General features: G+C 52.7%; 6 protein-coding genes across 6 annotated transcripts; 5 read left to right on the top strand and 1 right to left on the bottom strand.

The window, feature by feature from the left end:
* Positions 1-3119: 3119 nt before the first annotated feature.
* Positions 3120-5902, top strand: Triagg1_10379 (uncharacterized protein; the record flags this gene model as incomplete). The annotated part of the gene is made up of 3 exons (XM_062894444.1): positions 3120-3208; positions 3301-3896; positions 3948-5902. 3 exons carry the CDS (start codon positions 3120-3122, stop codon positions 5900-5902), a joined length of 2640 nt encoding a protein of 879 aa, XP_062750653.1.
* A 648-nt stretch (positions 5903-6550) lies between these two features.
* Positions 6551-8653, bottom strand: Triagg1_10378 (uncharacterized protein; the record flags this gene model as incomplete). Its single annotated transcript, XM_062894443.1, has 4 exons — positions 6551-7997; positions 8070-8168; positions 8249-8424; positions 8513-8653. 4 exons carry the CDS (start codon positions 8651-8653, stop codon positions 6551-6553), a joined length of 1863 nt encoding a protein of 620 aa, XP_062750652.1.
* Positions 8654-11180: 2527 nt separating this feature from the next.
* Positions 11181-12730, top strand: Triagg1_10377 (uncharacterized protein; the record flags this gene model as incomplete). Its single annotated transcript, XM_062894442.1, has 4 exons — positions 11181-11401; positions 11776-12079; positions 12137-12358; positions 12413-12730. The coding sequence occupies 4 exons, from the start codon at positions 11181-11183 to the stop codon at positions 12728-12730; spliced, it is 1065 nt and encodes a 354-aa protein (XP_062750651.1).
* A 1176-nt stretch (positions 12731-13906) lies between these two features.
* On the top strand, positions 13907-15578 carry Triagg1_10376 (uncharacterized protein; the record flags this gene model as incomplete). Its single annotated transcript, XM_062894440.1, has 4 exons — positions 13907-13963; positions 14011-14313; positions 14438-15187; positions 15273-15578. The coding sequence occupies 4 exons, from the start codon at positions 13907-13909 to the stop codon at positions 15576-15578; spliced, it is 1416 nt and encodes a 471-aa protein (XP_062750650.1).
* A 472-nt stretch (positions 15579-16050) lies between these two features.
* On the top strand, positions 16051-17161 carry Triagg1_10375 (uncharacterized protein; the record flags this gene model as incomplete). Its single annotated transcript, XM_062894439.1, has 3 exons — positions 16051-16260; positions 16331-16973; positions 17079-17161. The coding sequence occupies 3 exons, from the start codon at positions 16051-16053 to the stop codon at positions 17159-17161; spliced, it is 936 nt and encodes a 311-aa protein (XP_062750649.1).
* Positions 17162-18409: 1248 nt separating this feature from the next.
* Positions 18410-19870, top strand: Triagg1_10374 (uncharacterized protein; the record flags this gene model as incomplete). The annotated part of the gene is made up of 2 exons (XM_062894438.1): positions 18410-18607; positions 18689-19870. 2 exons carry the CDS (start codon positions 18410-18412, stop codon positions 19868-19870), a joined length of 1380 nt encoding a protein of 459 aa, XP_062750648.1.
* Positions 19871-20212: the final 342 nt, after the last annotated feature.

The following is a 20212-nucleotide window of genomic DNA, read 5'->3' as shown; positions in this document are numbered from 1 at the left end:
TGCTCCCTTGCCTCAGCCGTTCACAAACCGCAAAAAAAAAAAAAAAAAAATACAAGGGTTGTGCCCAACTTGTGCGCGCCAGACCGCTCGTAAATCCCTTGCTCAGTAGACTATTGTTGCTACTAGCAGCTGCAAGGAGTAGTGCGGAGAACTTGGCATCTAGAAGTATGCCATTGATAGGCCATGTTCTTGGTGTCGTTGCAGGGGGGCCGTCCTTGTTTCACTGATACGCCATCCATATTTCGTGGCTCTCAAGTCTATTGACAAGTCATCTTTTTGCACTTGGAGCTCTCTGTGTTTGGCACGACTCGGCATGTCCATGAACGATTTGGTTTCTCGGCCTTGAGCGTTGCGGAGATGAGCTTTGAATCGAGGGAGGGACATGGGATTTTTGGAATGGCTCTTCTAGCGCGTGAGATCTATCATTGTGAGATAGAAACGGCTGCGATTCGACCAGGGTTTGGGTAACGCTTCATGATTCTCGCGATTTGATGACTTTGTCTGCAATATGGCGTTGGTCGGGAACTGGAGCCACATTGAGGCTGCGGTACTCGTATTGATGGTTCTGCCATGTGGTGAGCTCCAGCTAACGAATACAAACAAGACGCTCGCCTTTCCAGAAAACAGACGCTGTGGTTTTTGGGTAGTAGCGAGCAGTTCTAGATGGGCTGAATGCAGTTTGGTGAAGGAGAAAAGGGCAGCTCCCGATTTTCTTTAGATTTCAAGATTATCTAGGGTAGCTCTAGGCTTTGCGGGTAGCGCCTTCTCAATTACGGCGGAGGCACTGATGAAGTCACTTCCAATGCATTCATCTCTCCTCGATATTTCTCCTCCACTCATCTTCCTAGACCAGCAACATCACAATTAAAGTCATACTCATTTACTACAACCCTTTGAGACACTGCGGATATTGCTGACAGATGTCAACGTACTCAGCCAGCTGGAGTCTACCAGGCATCTCCCGTGGTAAAGTCACTCGAAGAGACAGCAATACTCGCTGGCAGCATCACTAATACGAGCACAGCGGGTATTCCATAGCGGCAGACAAGGAACTCGCATGCGGCAGGGACCTTAGCTCCGGCACACGCGTCCCTGGTCAGCACTTTACTTGTTGTATGTACATATTTGGCGCAAGGGCGAGCTGTCTAGCGAACGGGAGCCGGTACGCAGAGCGCTGGTGGGCGTTTGGACCTCGACTCTCCCAAGGGGTGGTAGCATCTATGGCTACGGCATACCGGGATACTCGAGGCGAGAGTACCTACTCGCAATGGCTCGCATGATACGATTAACATTGGTACGAGTACTCATACTGTACATGCTGGCCGCTCTTGAGAAGCGTGTGGGATGGTGGGGATCGCGGATGGCTCCTGGTTGTTGATCCCGGCTCTCGCCATCCAGTGGACCCCATCTCTAGATACCGCTGATCTTGGGTCCTGACCCTGGCCCTCCAGCTGTTGATCTTGGTGCTGTTGGACCCCGGCTCATCTCCAAAGCCAAGCCGGTCAACCGGTGTTGCTTCGCTGTTGCAGTCTGACGATATCGCCGCTGGCCCCGGTGGTGTCGTGCGCTCGTTGGACGTGAAATCCACTGAGGAACATTGGCATTCCAACAAGGCCAACGGCTGGCCAAGGCCCGCGCTCTCTTATTTGTACTACAGCAATAGGGCACCACGGCCGCCACACCGAGTCCAGGGCGGATCCAGGCCAGGCATGTGGACACCGCACATCTGGCCTAGTGTCGTATTCCGTACATGTCCGAAACCTCAAAGTACGAGTACAGGCAAGTATGTACGAGTATGTAGACCGCACTCTTGTCTCGCCATCAGTGTCTGACCCGCATGACTTTAGGCCGAAAAGTCCCAGTGCCGCTCTGTCACCGAAGATGTCGCCGCCTCTCCCAGCCTTCCTCAGTCTTTCCACTCTTGCAGGCATACTCTGGATACAATTTGCGAACAAGCTGCTACTGGTGTCGGAGTACTCGAGTGAGCTGATTGCTGAGCGTACATGCGGAAATAAGATACATGTACTACCGGTACGGACGGTCTCTGAGCAGCTCAATGGCTCCCTGATCTTCATATTTCAGGCCCAGGATGATGAAATAGAAGCGGTCAAGCCAAGACTGTCTCAACCAGTGTTGTTATTGCGATGTGCTGTCTCGCATTGCATGCTCATCGACCTCGGCGTTACTCGTACGAGTACATGCTTCTCTGTAGCTGCTCTGGAGAGACTTAAGCACTACATGATATAGGTACTCGTACGAGTATCAAGGGACCATACCCGGTGGCGCATTCAGAAAGCGTGGAGCACCCCAAAGTGTCTCCCCAATGAGGCATTGGCAACTGAAACCATTCCCCATCCTGCACCCGTTCTGGCGGGCAGCCATTACGGCTAGATATTACTACTGGCATTAGCGCTTCCGTGAGCCATCGACGGACCTGGTGCTAGACCAAACTGGCGTTGCTAGGCTGGTCGAAGCGCGCTTCAGTATCAGACATTCGGGATAGAGCCCATGCTCGTCCCAAACTGACGGCTGGAATGTTCTGAAGAGACCCTCATCGGGTAAGTGGCTGAATGTATCTTGTACAGAGCAGATGTCCATCCCTTTGGGTCGAATTGTCAAGGGTGCCGCCCCAGTTTCCAAAGAGTTTTTGACAGATCGGTGTGAAGCATCCGTGCTGTGTTCATGTAACTAGTACTCGGTACTGTTGGCAGCACCCCCCTGGCACGAGGTACACCACCAGCCATCCATTCGAAGGGCACTGCCAGGTAGCCCAAGCCTTGCATTTCTATCCCTCGCCTTCGACTCTCTTCATCAATACACCACAGAGGCAATCCCGTGGAACCTCATGGTGACCAAGAGCAAAGTGTCCTGGCCGCGTGAAGCGTGAATCTGCCTACCGGTTCACGAGCTTTGTGGCGTCGTCAATTAACGGAAGCTGCAGATTCCCTACAGCCCCACGAATTTATACCCATGGATGCAGTGCTGTGATAGTGTCAAGAGTACCAAACAGAAGTTGAAAGACGCTCATGATATCACGCCCTCCATCCCCGTCAGTTCTACAACCTGGGGGGTCTTCCTAAGGTGAAAGCTTGCGGCATCACAAGGCCGCCATCAGAGAAATGCGTCGTGATGTCCTAGCGATTGCAGTAGTAGCCGGCCTTGCCTATGCAAATGACCCGGCCCCGGTGTCATTTGATGCCGGAGAGTGGTACGTTGTTGATTTTCTTATTTGCCTTCTGCTAGTACCCGCATCTACGGCGTACAACGCTTTTCATCTTATGGCTGACCTCAAATTAATAGGCTTGGAATTGATGGCAACTGGTCAACCATCAAAGTCTTACTGGGTTCAAACTCGGATCTCGTCAATGTTCTCTTGAGCACGTCACTTTCCGAATTTTGGGCCGTTGGACCCGGAGGCTGTCTAAAAAGTACGTCTCCATCTCGACTTGATCGGGTCCCTCCATTAGTCGCAAGACATCTCCCCGGATCAGGCCATCAACGTCCTTCCGTCAACCAAGGAACTGACTCGAGCCTCATAGAGGAACCGCATTGCACCGCTGCTCGCGGTGGCATTTACACTCCGTTTACATCTAAACACTGGTCGTCTATGGGAATTTGGCAACTTGGCTTGGACTACTTGGGTTACGGGGGAAACGGCCAATATGGATTGGACACAGTCAACGCATACAGCACAATTACCGACATTGGATTCGGCATGTCCAACGTCCTCATGTCCGCCATCAACACCACAGACTATTATTTGGGTTTCTTTGGCCTCGGCATCACACAAGGCAATTTTGGTCACGAAGTTGCTCAATCACCTTTAACACAAGCCGTCCACACCTTTGGATGGATTCCCAGTTATAGCTATGGCTATACCGCGGGTGCCTCCTACCGTATGTCTTCGTTTCTTTCCATGATCATTCAGCGCTAACGTGAAAGGATAGGGAATATGCCTGTATCGATTACCTTGGGCGGCTATGACACAGCTAGATACGTGCCACACAGCATCGACTTCACCTTGACTCCGCAGGATAACATGCCTCGAGCCTTAATTAGAGGCATAGAAGCAACTGCGAATAACAGCGCCGCTAAGCCCAAGAAGTGGGCGTCCGAAATAGCAAGCCTTTCTGGATGGAATGACTCGTTTACGGCCCTGATTGATAGCACTACTCCATACTTGTGGCTACCCACTGCGGTCTGTGATGAGTTTGCAAATGCCTTCAACTTAACGTATAACAAGACATTTGATTTATACACCCTTACGAATGAACAGTACAACAGCTATGGCTCGTCCGATTCTTTCAACTTTGTCTTTAGCTTTTCGAGCTTTGACAACCACGACAATTTTGGATCTCCTCTGGATGTTCCAGGCCTGGTGAACATCACTGTGCCAATGCGAGCCTTCGTCAGCCTATTACAATACCCTTTTATGCACCGGACCATCAAATATGGAGATCCGGCTGTTCCGTATTTTGCGCTGCGGAGGTCTGAAAATGATTCCGCAGTCATCATCGGCCGATCTTTTTTGCAGGAAGCGTATTTGATAACAAAATACGACGAGGCCGTTTTCTCGGTTCATCAGGCCAAATTTCCTCGGGAACCTATAGCTGACGCAAATCTGATACCAATCAAACAATCAAATAATAGCCCTTATCCGGGACCACCGAAACAGACAGGTAGCAGACTAAGCACGGGACAAATGGTTGGCATTGCCGTTGGAGTCATTATGCTATGCTTGTTCTGTCTTGTCAGTGTATGTTATCTCTGCCGCCGAAGAAAATCGCAGGAGAAGGGCGAAGAAGCAACAAGCAAGGAAACCAAAGACAGCGCATCAACGATAGTTCCCGACACGCCAAGGATACCGAAGCCTGCCCTGTTTTACAAATTTACGCGTCGTAAAAGGGCGCAAAGCGACATGACCAACTCCACTACCACTGCTGTTCTCTCTCATTGTATGGAGGCTCCGGATTCAGAAATCTACGAACTTCCAGCCCCGATGGCTCCTGTAGAACTTGATGCTAGTGATGGAGAAGACGACGGTTCAATAATCTGCGACACTATTTCAGGCACAGACACCACAAGGAGTCTCAGCGCATATGAAGTAGCGAGGAGGAAGATTGACCGACAACTTCAGGGGCCTGTTCCCGAATACTCGCCGCCACAACTAGGAATTGTGCTGCCCCAAGAAAAGCCAGCTTCACATAATACCAGCTCGGCGTATGCGACCTGGAGTGTAGAAACAACTCCTGTCTCGCCAATCAAAACTGGATCGGGAACTGGCTCGCTTCCAGCATCACTACCCTCACCAGTCTCTTCTGGGTCGGGATATAATAGCCATTCAGACAATTTGGCGCATCCAATTGCTGCGGCTCAACTATCAGATGGTGGCTCGAGAGATATGGACGTGCAGAATGACGAGGACAATACGCAATTGGAGACTGGTCAGGACCACAGTTCGTCTTCAATGGCGTGCCAAAAGACTCCAATTGACCCAACAAATATCGTCTGTTTGGGTAACCTCCCAGGCAATCTCCAATCGCTCAGACACAGCATCATGTTGGCACATATCGTGAGCCAAGAGAACCGCGACAGCATCAGTAGTTTTACCCCTCGGTTCAAGGCCGAATTCCATCTTTCCGAGCAGAGTCTAGGGAGCAATTATACCGATGAGGAGGAGCGAATCATGAGTGAAATGACGCGGCAAGCTACCTTCTCCCTTGCCCGATCAAAGACTGGGAAAGAGTCCTCGGTTGATCCCGCAAGAGAGCACAGGAAAGACCACTCTTTCGATACGGGGACAAATAGACCCCATTCCTCACGGGGAGAGGAACGAATAGATGGAAATGACCTCATACATGTTCCACAGATGGCAGCGAAGCGATATAGCTGGGAAGATTGAACGCTGGCGCACCAATACTTGCCTTCCACCCATCCAAGAAGACATGCTCAATTCTTCACATCTTGACGCCTTCCTTCCTGTACCTCCCTCTTCTATCAATCTTCATCACAATCATTTTTTTTAATCTCTTTTGTCGTTTGCTACATGGCCAGCAATGGAGTTTTTATTGGGAAGAATGGGACCGGTGTATTCTATGTGCCAATGGCATGCATTTCACAGGTGAAACGAGTATTCAAAACATGGACCCCATGGGAGTTTTTAAGAAGGATCTTATATCACCACTTTGCACCGCCTTTTTGTTGCCGCATGGTTTTTTCTTTTCCTTTTTACTTAAAGGACTATTTGTAACTTTAATATCCGAGATGACGGATACTTATATAGTAGTATGAGCAGATGGCTCGGGATGGCATTTTACGAGTTGTGATGGCGACACACCTTCATATGACTCTTGGCCTCCCTTATCGCACGCTTAGATAGAAACAATAATGCCAGAGGAAACTTATATCAATCAGATTCGTAGCTTGTTTGCTGCTACCTCGGATAGCCAAGTTACTAGTAGTAGTAGCCTATTATACAACTCCTACCCCTTTCTAACGCACGCTACCTATGAATATCATGTTTGCCTCTAATAGAATACCATGCCCAGCTTTACCAGATTTCCTGCCACCATGTGATGGCTCCTAGCATCTCCTTGCGAGCCTCCTCGTCCCCATTTTCGGTAAATGGGTCGAAGACGGCGCGTTTGCACGCATCAGCCATCCTCGTGGAGCCCCCGCAGATGGCGAAAATGGCCTTCTGAGGAATCAGCTCTTCTAGCCTGGGCGCTTCCCGACGAACCAGATCCTGCACGTAAACCTTCTCGCGCTGGTCTCTCGAAAAGGCGGTAAAGACAAGCAGCTGGGAGTTTTTCTTGGTGGCGTCTTCCGCGAGCGCACGCCATTCGTCTTCAAAGAAGTAGTCGGCCGCGCGGTTTCGATTGCCGAAGAAGATGATCATTGGTGCTGGGGATGAATGCGTGAGGCGTTCGTGGACGAGACATCGCACGGGAGCGACGCCGGTGCCCGTGGCCATGGCGATGAGCGGTCTCTGTGCGTTGGCGGCGCCGTGGATGGGCGAGAGGACTGCCTTGTAGGAGACGCGGAGGGTTGCGCCGGGGAGGAGGCTGGCGAGGTAGCGGGAGCAGAGTCCCTCTCGGGGTTTGCGGAGGATGGTGCGATATTTTACCATGGCGACCAAAAGGTCGACTCTGGTGGCGCCGTCCTTTGAGGGGTGGATTGCGGATGTGCCTCCGTTGGCGATGCTGAAGTCGCGGCCGCGGATGAGCGGGAAGACGTCCAAGAGGCGCTCTGCTGGGATCCTGACTGAGGTGAATTCGTCAAGGACCTCAATGATGCTGCGGCGGGAGCGGGTGGCGTAGTCAAAGTACTCGTCCATGTATTCGGGCATGTTGAATTCAAGCAGCCGCTCCCGGTGATACTCGTCGGACGAAAAGTAGGACATGTTCTTCAAAAAGGAGCGGCGCGGAATGGCGGTTATGTCAATGTTGTTGAGGAGCAGGTCACGGAGCGTACACGATGCCGGAGCGTAAAGGTTGTGCGGAAGAGATGGGCAGGCGGACAGATCAAGCGGCCGGTCAGCGAGGTCGTTCCACTCCATGAGATTAATCAACTTCTGAACATCGTGAGGGAAGTTCTTTGGGTACAGCGTGAGGCAGTCTCCAGGTACGCATCGAACTCTCTCGCCAGATGGGTGAGCGGGTATGTCGAATGACGCGAGGCGGACATCCTGCCAGTGTTCCTGCGGCGTCAATCTTTCGTTCTTTGTCAAGGTTGCTGTCCATCCGGCTGGAATCGGCAAGAGACCTGGAGGCGGCAGCTTGGGCTCGGTGGGTGTGGCATTTGTCTGGTCTAGTGAAAGAGAAGATATATTGACCTCCTGGATCTTCTCTGAAAGCGCATCAAGAGCCGGAGCCAGAGACCAGCGGGGAGGGAGAATGGTGTCGTCGGGGATGGGCTCCAAGCCTGATGGAGGCGGATAATGCTCCAAGAGGTGCTTTTTCAGGTCCTCAGCCCACCTCACAAAACTGCCATCGATGCTAGGGAGTGACGTATGAGCTCCTTGCCGACCAAGTGCCTGGTTGATGAGGAGGAAAGGTAGGTAAGCTTACCCATCTGGAAACTGTTCGTCTGCTTCATATGCGTCAATGAAAGTGGCAGCACCGAGTTGGTCTAGTCTGCGCACAAGCTTTCGCGCAGCCCAATTGAACCTAGAAACAGGACAGACGCAGTTAGCTCATGCATTCAAACTGAGATGGGACGCCATTGTATGAGAGGATCTTGCTCATACTTGAGATACGTGCTGTCGCCAAGACCGAAGCAAGTGTACTTTAGCCGACTCAAGCAGTTTGGCGGCAGCTTCTTCCGCAGAAGCTTTTTCCAAAAGAGCAGTGAGTTGTGAGGCATGTCACCCTGGCCGGTTGTCGAGATGACAAAAATGACGAGCTGGTGCTGCAACAGCGCATTCTGCAACGTGGGGGTATTCGTCAATCACATGTACCCAGAGCAGACATCTCTGTTTGTTCCTATGGATTATAGGCAAGATACAACATACAAGATCTGTAGCATCGAGCTCACTGACATGGCTCTCGAAATGGAGCCTCTGGCACAGCCGGCCAAGCTCTTCGGCTATATCCTGGGCATTGCCCGTTTCCGACCCATACACGACCAGGACGCTTCTCTCTTGGCTCGCCATGGCGACAAGGGGCGGGTGAACTGCCGGAGGCCAATCGGAATCGTCGCTACGTGTGCTCGCAAGGACCGTGTATGACTCGCATGGTGTCGAGAGAATCGCTGCTTCTCCGGAGCGCACGGCAGATGCGTCTATCGCATTGGCATTTTCAGTTGGTGCTTAGTTGCGACATTGCATGTATGGAGGAGGGAAAAAAAAAAGCGGGTGTCCGATGCCGGGCTGCAGCCGAGCTTGGTGGAGTCCATCTGATCTTATCGGTTCATGCTGCTGCTTTATCTGATCAGAATTGCCTCTCCCGGCATGGAGCCACGTGCCGGGACATGCAAGCAAACGGTTAAAAAAAAAAAGATGTATACAATGGACGAAAAGGAGTTTAAATTCACGGTTGACGACATTTTGATGAAATTAATGCGTCTTGAGCACGTTTGAGCTGAATTGTACAGCAAAAATTGGGGGTAAGTGGATGTCTAGATTTTCTGAACAAAGATTTTCACAGCAGGTATAAGCATCGCCTCCAAATCTAATGGCGAGGCCAAGGTATAATCTGGCACAACACACACACAAAGCCTCATTTCATGCCGTGCCCAATGCCATGTTTGCGTTGCACATTTCAGCAAACTGTTTTTTGCTCAACAGCATTTTTGTCAGTGCTTTTTAGTCGGCAACGGAATGGAATCCGGGGAAGGGCTCGCTCCGTTCTTGTGGCTGGACTAGCAAACAGCTCGGGCAAGCTCCAGGCGGAACTACGGCGGACAGCTTCAGCAGCTAGCGGAAGGACAAGAGTAGAGCAGATGACTCGAGGAAAGGAATATTCTGACGATGCCCAACCTTAGTAGTACCTGCATATATAAGGCAGCATGGCAGATGGATTGGTAGCCATTTCTACTACTTGTACTGTCTGCTCGGTGAGATAAGATCTTAAGCGAGCATCAAACAGCGCCGAGGCTTCGCAGGCAGGGTTGCACTTGTTTGGCCATGGCTCGGGCCACGTTGCCCACCTTAGCTGGGTGGATCGGCGGCCAGGGCATCGAGATCCCCTGTGCCGTGCGACTTGGGGGGGTTGGCCGGATACATTGCTGTACTCGTACATGCGTGGAACTGGCCCAAAGCCGTGATGGACTGGCCTCGTCGTGGTCCCTTGCAGGTAGTTTAGGCACGTTGGCAGCCTTTGCAGCAGCAAATAAGCCGGATTGGGTAAGAAATCGGAGAAACTGAGTAATGGGCGCTGGTGAGCTGTCGGCGGCTGCACGTCCACATCAGACGACTGAATAAGCCGTGGCTGCAGTCACGTCATGCTTGAACCGCCCGTGGTAGGTACTGATGCATCCCCTTTCTGTATTATTGATGGGCTCCAACAGGTCCAGTTGATATTACTCCGTATATGCTCCGTACTACTAAAGCATCCACGGGATCTCAATGCCCGCCTCCTATGTACAGTAAAGGCAGGGCAAGGTAGGGATAAGTGGTGAATAGGGGCTTCTGAAGCAGTGGCAGCTGCCCTTGAAACAAAGCACCCTCGCAACGCGCAGCTGCCTCAGTCCTCCAGTAAATTATGGGGAGGAGCAAGTTTCGCGGGCATGTACGAGTACTCGTACAGTAGCAGGTAGGCGCCTGCCCGCTGGCCGCACGGCAGGCACAGCCAACGTTGGATGCACCGCAGTGGACGCAAGGCAAGGTACCGATAACACAGTCTGCGGTCCTGCCAGGTACCGTCCGTCCATCTGGATTGCATCAATCGAGCCGGTGCACTGGAACCTTATACCATGGGGTATAGGTACCCAGAACCTAATGCCGCCTGTACCTACCTGTATGTATTACTAAAGTAGTACTTACAGCTTGCGTGTCCAACTCCGCACCTGTGACTGTTACCTGTGCTCGTACAGTGCTCCAGTCGCAGGATCTTAGGCCATCCGGCTGGCATCTTAGAATAGGGGCGCATTGCAGTGCCTTGCCTGAGTACAGCTTCCACGAGTTCCAGAATGTCAGGAACAAGATACACCTTGACCGCATCTGCTCCAGGGGCCGCCGGGTACTTGCAACGCCGGTACTCCGTGGTAGCGCCACTCGGTACCCCGGAGCTGGGGGATACATGCCACGACTTGTGCAGGAGGGGTTCTGGACTTGCCCCAGCTGTGCCTGACCTCTGCCTGAGCGCTGCCTGCCTTCCCCCTCCTCGCTTGTACTTGCCGAGTCGCGGGGTACCTGCCCGCCGAGCCTAAATGCACCTGCGATGCTCGTACCTGCCCCCCTGCACGGTCCTTCCCAAGCACCACCTCCGAAAAATATTTCAGTTATCGCACGCCTCGCCTCTCCTCCTCTCCTTTTCCCTTCCTCTCCATCACACACCTTCAGTCAACCTGTGTTTCCGCGCAACGCACCGACGTCTGTCTTCCCTCAACCTGTTTCTAGGGCACCAAGCTACCCTGACCCAACTTCCTCCCTCATTGCACCAGAGTTCAAGTTCGACTCTCTTCCACAACCACACGTCATACGCCGACTATAACATCCCCTCTCCATCCGACTCGTCACCATGTCTGCTACCAACGTGGAGAAAGGCCCCGACGCCAACCCCGTTAATGACGCTGCAAATGCTCTGGGCAACCTCTCAATCAACAAGCCTGCCGATGACAAGGCCGCTGCCAACGAGGCCGCCTCGGCCAGTGCCGCTGAAGGTCGCCGTCTGTACATTGGCAACCTGGCATATGCGACAACTGAGGGAGAGTTGAAGGATTTCTTTAAGAGCTACCTTGTGTAAGTGGCCCCTCGTCGTTGACTCCTGCCTCTCTATGCATTGTCTCTACCCACCACGGCTTTTTTTCCTTCTTTGTGGCCTCTTTGCTTCTGCTTTGTCCCTGTCAAGGCTGGTGACAAAGCACATCCCGCCATGAACGCTCTGGCGGCCCAACTTTGCGACGGTGTCCTGATTGGCGGTGAATGTCACTCCGCCCCGGCGTTGCTCGCATTGCATCACGCGATTAGCCTCTCACCTATCCCTCACCCCCGCAAGGCTTTGATAGGGCTTGCAATTTGCCTGTGTCTTGGTTTTCCATCTTTCTACCATTCATCCATCTTGTCATATTGCATTCCATCATGCAGAGCATGTGCTGACGGCCCAATCTTTGCAGCGAGTCTGTCTCGATCCCCAAGAACCCCCGCACTGACCGCCCTGTCGGCTACGCCTTTGTCGACCTCTCTACCCCCAACGAGGCTGATCGTGCCATTGCTGAGCTCTCTGGCAAGGAGATTCTTGAGCGAAAGGTTTCCGTTCAGCTCGCTCGCAAGCCCGAGCCTGCTGGTGAGAAGCCCGAGGGCGCCAACGGAGAGGGTTCTGGTGCCGAGGGAACCCGCCGCCGAGCTTCTGGCCGTGGTCGTGGCCGTGGCCGCGGTCGCGGTGGACGTGGTGGCCGCGGTGGCCGCAATGCCACTGGCGTAAGTGTCTCCTACACCAGGCTATCATCCTACATGGTGCTAACATCATTATCGCAGGAGAACGATGAGAAGAAGGAGGATGCCTCTGCTGACGCTTCCGGCGAGGCTGAGCCCCTGAAGGACATCACCAACACAATCTCGGATGAAGCCAAGGGCGACAAGAAGAATCAGAACCGCCCTCAGCGGGAGCGCCGCGAGCGTGGCCCCCCTGCTGACGGCATTCCTTCCAAGACCAAGGTCATGGTCGCCAACCTGCCATATGACCTGACCGAGGAAAAGGTGAGTTGCGTATAGCCCATGTTTGTGAAGATGCGTGCTAAGTGATATGAGAAGCTCCTTGAACTCTTCAAAGACTACGAGCCTTCGTCAGCCAAGATTGCTCTCCGCCCCATCCCCCGCTTCATGATCAAGAAGCTCCAGGCTCGTGGCGAAGCTCGCAAGGGACGTGGCTTCGGCTTTGTTACCCTGGCTTCTGAGGAGCTCCAGCAGAAGGCCGTCGCTGAGATGAACGGAAAGGAGATTGAAGGACGTGAGATCGCCGTCAAGGTCGCTATCGATAGCCCCGACAAGACCGATGAGGAGGCCAATGCCCCCGCAGCCGCCAACGGCACCGAAGAGGTTGCCGCCGAGGCCCCGGCTGCTACTGCTTAAATTTAAGCGCGGCAATTTTTTTTTCACAGGCTGAACAGCTTGCCGCCTACGTTTGATGAGTACTCTTTATGATATGGCACGCGATTTGGACGATTTCAATTATGACGCCAGGACTGGCTTTTATATCTTCTTTGGGGCTGGAAGGGAGCTACATTCGAATATCGCTTCAAGTCTTCATATCCCCAGGACGGTATAACGTGCCAGCTACTTCTTGACAAGTTAATATTTCCCCTCCAATGGAGCATGGGATTTGAAACCGAAAAAAAAGGCCGCTTCAAAATGTTTTCTTATTTTTCGTAAATGCCTTTCCTTGTTACTATTTTCTTCTAGCTATGCGGTAACTCGAACCAAGGGCGGCAGGCAAAAAGGAAAGCGAACACGAGAATGAAAAGAGTATATTTTTGGCTGTGCTTGATTGTGTTGCCTCTTGTCAGTGATGTTTTTGTCTGATATGTCCTCGTAGTCTTGCCTTTGTTCTACATCCCCGGTGTTGTGTATGTATAGACAGGTCCTGTGAGGCTGCCTTTGGTGCATGTGACGGGGGATTGATGTACAACTTGGAGTGTCTTGTATATCAAAGGTCGACGACAGCGGGATGAAGCAGGACGGATGTATGAAGTGTCTTCATGATAAGTACACTGGTAATCCACCTACCTGTTGGAGTTGTCCTGGCTTGGTGGATGTGATTCTTGGTCCCTGGTCCGCATTGAAACACGATGCCGACCTGGGCGACGCCCCTGCAGGGACGCCCAGGCTACCTTGTTTGCAGCATTCGGGTTGAGTCTCGCCGCCCACATCAAGTAAGCCGTATACGAGGGGTTGAATATTGTACCGTGCTCGTTGTGTCGCTGTAGTTTGAAGATCCCGAGAAGGCGATAGATGCATGGCAATGGAGACGGCAGAGGTTCCATCCATCCAAACAAGCTATTTAGTGGCTGCATGTGCTAAATGGTAGTGGAGGTATGTATCCATTTACTGGTGCAGTGCAGCAGCGATAACAAGCAATGGAACCGGGCTGTGGCATGGAAGCTCAAGGGCCAATGGTTTGCGGGCCCTTGCAGAACAGTACAGTGTTCTGGGTTTACGGATAGTCAACATCAACATGCTGAGTAGATGATATTAGAAAAAAAAAAAGAAGAAGGTTTAACAAAATAAATTACTCTCTACCATGCATAAATGTTGACTGGAGCCTTGTCCATGCTGGAAGATTGGAGTACAAGTAAAGAATACCAGGTACGTATGGATCAATTGGCTTTGTCCCATTATTGGCTTTAGGACAGCGGCGGCAGCGGCAGCGCACGGCGAAATTATGGGGTTTCATGTTGGGGGCACAGGTTGAAGAGGCCCCGCTCCCCTTTGCCGCGACAACCTCCCTGCTGCACCAAGACCAAACATCACGCGCCAGGGCTGTCGAGTCGTTGGAGGATCGCCTTTTTTTGCTTTGCTACAACCCGCAGTCGCTGCTTTTCCTTTTCCTTTTCTCTTCCTTTTCTCTTCTTCTCTCTATCAACGCTCTTCGCTTCGTCAGAATCGCAATGGCTTCCAAGGCCATGTGGGAGGTCGATCCCGAGACCCGGTCCAAGGTACGGCGCATCTTCCCTACTTGCACCCTCGTTCCCCCCTTTCGCGAGCCGTCGCTTCGTCTGCTCTGGCAGGGAACCCCCGATGAACAACGACTGACCTGATCTTTGCATTGTGCTACCGTAGCTGGCTGCTCTGCAAAAGGAATCCAAGAACAATGTCTGCTGCGACTGCAATGCGCCGTCGCCACAGTGGGCGTCGCCCAAATTCGGCATCTTCATCTGCTTGACGTGCGCCGGCGTCCACCGCGGGCTCGGCGTCCACATCTCCTTTGTTCGAAGCATATCCATGGACGCCTTCAAGGCCAACGAGATTGAGCGCATGCGCCTGGGCGGCAACGAGGGCTGGAGGAAGTTTTTCGAGGAGCACGAGGACACCAAGATGAGGGGACTTGGCTGGGACGACGCCACCATTGCCGAGCGATACAGCGGCGAGGTCGGCGAAGAGTGGAAGGAGAGGTTGACGTGCAAGGTCGAGGGGCGAGACTACGTCCCCGGCGAGAAGAGGCCCGTGACCACACAGTCGACTCCCGCCGCTGCGAAGCCGTCTACCCCCCTCGGCGGCTCCGCAAACCGAAGCCAGAGCCCCCAGCAGGGCGGAAAGGTCAAGGTGGACGACAGGTACTTTGCCAAACTGGGAGCAGACAATGCCTCACGGCCCGATGGCCTGCCTCCTAGTCAAGGCGGAAAGTATGCCGGCTTCGGGAACATGCCTACTCCCGACAAGTCCAGCCAAGGAGGTGTAATGCCGGGGTTTGACGATTTGCAAAAGGACCCAATGGGCGCCATCACCAAGGGATTCGGATGGTTTGCCTCCACCGTGTCCAAGACCGCCAAGACGGTGAATGATGGATACATTCAGCCCACCGCGAAGAGCGTGAGTATCTTCCCCGCTTGTTTCTTCAAGTCCCGCTCTCTTGATCGCCAGCAATCGCTCTACGTAAGCTAACTCTTTTTCCTAGATTGCCGACGGTGAGTTTGCCAAGCAGGCCCAGTTGACGGCCGCCCAGATTGCCAAACAAGCACAGCTTGCCGGCAAGAACGCACAAGAGGGCTTCACCAGATTTGTCGAAGGCCCCGAGTCCACCAAGCGAAACGCACCTCTGGATGCCAGCCGCAAGGACTTTTGGGATGACTTCTCCAACTTGGCCGAGCAGCAGAAACCAAACAATGCCATCGGCACGAGTGCCATAGGCATGGGCAAGAAGACGACCCCGGGAGCCCCGGCCCAGAAGCCCAAGACTGGCGACGAGTGGGATGATTGGTAAACAGTTGGAATGATTTCATGTTTACTGGCGTTGGAGTATTTATGGCCTGAAGAGATACACTTTTTTTATTTTGACGAAATATGAGCGTTTGGAATAAATTGACAAGACGGTAGCCGTCATCCAAGACACGATGGCCCATATACCAATTATGACGAGTGGCCTCGAGGCGAATCTAGGGCGATGAATGAGCCTGGATGGAGCAACGACATGATGAAAGCTGCTGAGACAAGCCTGCTATACAATTGAAGGTATACATGATGATGTATACCTGCTGCTCAGACCACAATAGGAGGGTATTACTGGGGAAGAATGCGGCCGGAGGAGAAAGACTCCTGTATATACAAGATGCATCTAAATATTAATTTATTTTTCCCATTCAATTTTTTTCTCCGTGGCTTCTCCCTATTGTCTACTGTCGAAATAAGTGAAATTGCCCGTCTTTCTTTCTGTCTCTGACCCGACGCCGGGATCAATGTCACGTGAGCCAGTATCCGAGGTTGCACGGGAGCCGGCCCTAGCCGGCAGCTGTAGGTCTCGGTCTCTTGGCCCGGCTATTTCGTACTCGTCTGTCGAGACCGGGAACGTCCCTCATTCTGGTCACATCCAACCCATTAAACATCCAGAAACCACAATGTCTGCCCTGCGGATCCTCGTCCCTGTGAAGCGAGTCATTGACTATGCTGTAAGAAAGAGCCCTGAATCCCATTGCTCGCCGTGAGGAGCATGTCAATTGACCCGAATGGTGAACACAGGTCAAGCCGCGAGTCAACAAGGCCCAGACGGGCGTGGAGACGGCCGGCGTCAAGCACTCGATGAACCCGTTCGACGATCTCTCGGTGGAGGAGTCTGTGCGAATCCGCGAAAAGAAGCGCGCGCCCGGCGGCGTCGAAGACATTGTTGCCTTCTCGGCCGGCCCGCCCAAGGCGCAGGAGATTCTGCGGACGGCCATGGCCATGGGCGCGGACCGCGGCATCCACGTGGAGATTAAAGACGGCGAGGAGCTGGAGCCGCTGACGGTGGCCAAGCTGCTGAAGAAGTCGGTGGAGGAGCAGAAGAGCAACCTGGTGATCCTGGGCAAGCAGAGCATCGACGACGACGCGGGGCAGACGGGCCAGATGCTGGCGGGCCTGCTCAACTGGCCGCAGGCGACGCAGGCGAGCAAGATTGAGTTCGGGGACAACGACTCGGTGACGGTGACCAAGGAGATTGACGGCGGCGTGGAGACGGTGCGGGCGAAGCTGCCGATGGTGATTACGACGGATTTGAGGCTCAACACGCCGCGGTACGCTACGCTGCCGAATATTATGAAGGCGAAGAAGAAGAAGCTGGAAAAGAAGACGCTTGAGGACTATGGGTTGACGAATGACAAGAGATTGAAGGTGTTGAAGGTTACAGGTGCGTTGAGATACAGTTTCTATATGGCTGTGTTTTTCCTTTCCTCACAAGTATTGAAGTAATATGATGGGACGATGTGAGGACTAATTGATGTGTGATGAACAGAGCCACCGCAGAGACAGGGAGGCGGCAAGGTTGAGGATGTTGATGGGCTGATTGGAAAGCTGAAGGAGCTGGGTGCTTTGTAAAAGGGGGGAAATGTGTCAATACATTGTAGATCTGGTTGGTATACCTACATACCTGTTGTTTAACTCGACGTTGCATTTACGCCCATGGTAGACTATTATTATTACACGGGAAATGATGTATCAATGTTGGCGTCTCTCAATCTTGCCGTGGCCGGGGGAAACTCGAATATGGAGCTCAAGTCAAGTTTATTGTTCTACTATATTGAATTGCACTCCCATTAACTGACTGCACACTGAATCAATGTCTGTCTGTCTGTCTCTGCGTAGGTTGTTCCAATCTGCCCCGCCATCAATCTATCCGTCTCAAGTGTGTCATTACAGGCAGTTGTTTGCATATGCATATAACTCACGCCCTATGATAACTCAGACAATGCCACCAACATGCCGCGCCCTTTTGCATCTTCTACCCTCGTCTTTTCTCTTTTTCTCCCGCAAATCCCGCCCCCAAATCAAATTACTGCATTGTCACAATAGGGCACACGAGCCACAACGATATCGGCGCCCCAGAGCTCGCCCAAACAGGACAAGCCGCACTTGTCAAGGTGGCACTAACACGCCAATCCAGCCAACCATTGGCCGGCAATTAATCTCTGCGCCAAATCATCACTGCGCTGAGAAAAAAAAGTCGATGGCACTAAACTATTATCTGACCCATCCGATGCACCCTTTTCCCCCTCTCCTCTTTTTTCTCCTTCTCTTTTTTTACTTCTTCTTTTCACCATCAGTCAGAAGAGTCAACAGTCCAATTCGCACCTTGTGCAAAACAAACCCGCATCAGCTCAATCCAATCTATTTCAGAGTGCCTCGTGCCTCGTTTATACATCCTCGACTTGCCGTTTCTCAATCCGCCCTTATGAACGGGCGCCCGTCGGAATTCACTTCCCAGGTATGTGACTCTTTTTTCAATCTGTGTTTGTGCTGTGATATCACCCACGGCTCCCCCACGTGCGCTTTCACATACAACTCCATTCTCCCCCACATTGGGCAGCTTTGGAAGAGCCCTCGTTTGCTTATACCATCATAAAATTCTGCATCAATTGCTTTCAAAATGCTAATATCATTTGCTTTACAGGACTATCTCTCTGGTTGGTGCAACCGTGACTCACCCCCCTCATATGTAAACTAACAACAAGCTTCTCATAGACCACCTGTGGAGGGCCTTGTCAGCTTAAAATATCTGCCTCCCACCACCTGTCATTCACCAAAAGAAAACCAAACCCCCGAACCTAATCCGAGCTCGCCGCTGCCATGTTCTCCAAGCTGGCAGCTAATTTCGCCCAACGAGCGGCTGGCTCTGCCACGAGCGCCTCTCGCCGAGTGGCCTTCCAGACCCGATTCTCGTCCAGCCAGACGCTTGCCAATGGCAGCAAGGGCAGGAACATGCCTTTCCAGCAGCCATTGGCAACTCAGCCTGCTGGGTCTGTGCCCGCTACATTCACCATTCGAGTAAGATGCGCCATATATGCTCTTCCAACACATATATACATCGTCTATATACACCATGTACTAACATGATTGTCTCAACAGGATGGCCCCATCTTCCGCGGCAAAGCCTTCGGCGCCAATGCTAACATCTCTGGCGAAGCCGTCTTTACCACGTCTCTGGTTGGCTATCCCGAGTCCATGACGGACCCCTCCTACCGTGGCCAGATTCTCGTCTTCACCCAGCCCCTGATCGGCAACTACGGCGTTCCCTCCAACGAGCGCGACGAGTACAACCTCCTCAAGTACTTTGAGTCTCCCCACATCCAGTGTGCCGGTGTTGTCGTCTCCGACGTCGCCCTCAACTACAGCCACTGGACCGCTGTCGAGAGTCTGAGCGAGTGGTGTGCCCGCGAGGGCGTCCCCGCCATCTCTGGCGTCGACACTCGAGCCATTGTCACCCACCTCCGAGAGCAGGGTTCTTCCCTCGCTAGGATCTCCATTGGCGACGAGTACGACGCCGACGAGGACGAGAGCTTCGTCGACCCTGGCCAGATCAACCTGGTCAAGCGCGTCAGCACCAAGGCTCCCTTCGTGGTCGAGTCCCCCGGTGCTGACCTCCACATTGCCCTCATCGACTGTGGTGTCAAGGAAAACATCCTCCGCAGCTTGGTCAGCCGAGGCGCCTCGCTCACCGTCTTCCCCTACAACTACCCGATCCACAAGGTCGCCCAGCACTTTGACGGTGTCTTCATCTCCAACGGCCCCGGTGACCCAATCCACTGCCAGGAGACCGTCTACAACCTCGCCCGCCTGATGGAGACCTCCAACGTCCCCATCATGGGCATCTGTCTCGGCCACCAGCTCCTGGCCATGGCCGTCGGCGCCAAGACCATCAAGATGAAGTACGGCAACCGAGCCCACAACATCCCCGCCCTCGACTTGACCACCGGCCAGTGCCACATCACCAGCCAGAACCACGGATACGCCGTCGACTCCAGCACCCTGCCCGACGACTTCAAGGAGTACTTTGTCAACCTCAACGACGGCAGCAACGAGGGCATGATGCACCGCACCCGCCCCATCTTCTCGACCCAGTTCCACCCCGAGGCCAAGGGCGGCCCCATGGACAGCTCGTACCTGTTCGAGAAGTACCTCGAGAACGTCCGCGCTGCCAAGAGCGCCCAGCAAGTCTACAAGGACAACCGACCTAGCCAGTACATCCTTGACGTCCTGAGCAAGGAGCGTGTTGGTGTCGAGCCCGTTCCTCTTGTCGGCCTTGCTTAGAGCAGTGCTGTACTTGAAGAATGGTCGATTTGGATTTCGAGGGTCTTCGTTTAGGGCGTTTTATAAAGTAATGGGGAAATTCAGAATGATTCATATTGTTTGCCTTTAATTCAAGTTTTTTTTATCTAAGAAGAATTACAATTACTTGACATCACTTACAACCAAACATTGCTTGTGACTGTTTCTTGAGGATCTCTCCAGTAGTAGATGAAGTAATTGTAGAATTGTAATTCAGACAAGTCCTCTTACAGAGAATGAACAAAGTAAACAAAGGTCACCAACAAGTAGAGACAACCATACTAGACATACATTACTCGAGTAAACATACGGGGAGAAATATGA

The sequence above is a fragment of the Trichoderma aggressivum genome (assembly GCF_033847375.1).
Source record: "Trichoderma aggressivum f. europaeum strain CBS 100526 chromosome Unknown scaffold_072, whole genome shotgun sequence".
NCBI lineage: Eukaryota > Fungi > Ascomycota > Sordariomycetes > Hypocreales > Hypocreaceae > Trichoderma > Trichoderma aggressivum.
The sequence above is the reverse complement of the archived record's forward strand: the minus strand, read 5'-3'. Positions and strand labels throughout refer to the sequence as shown.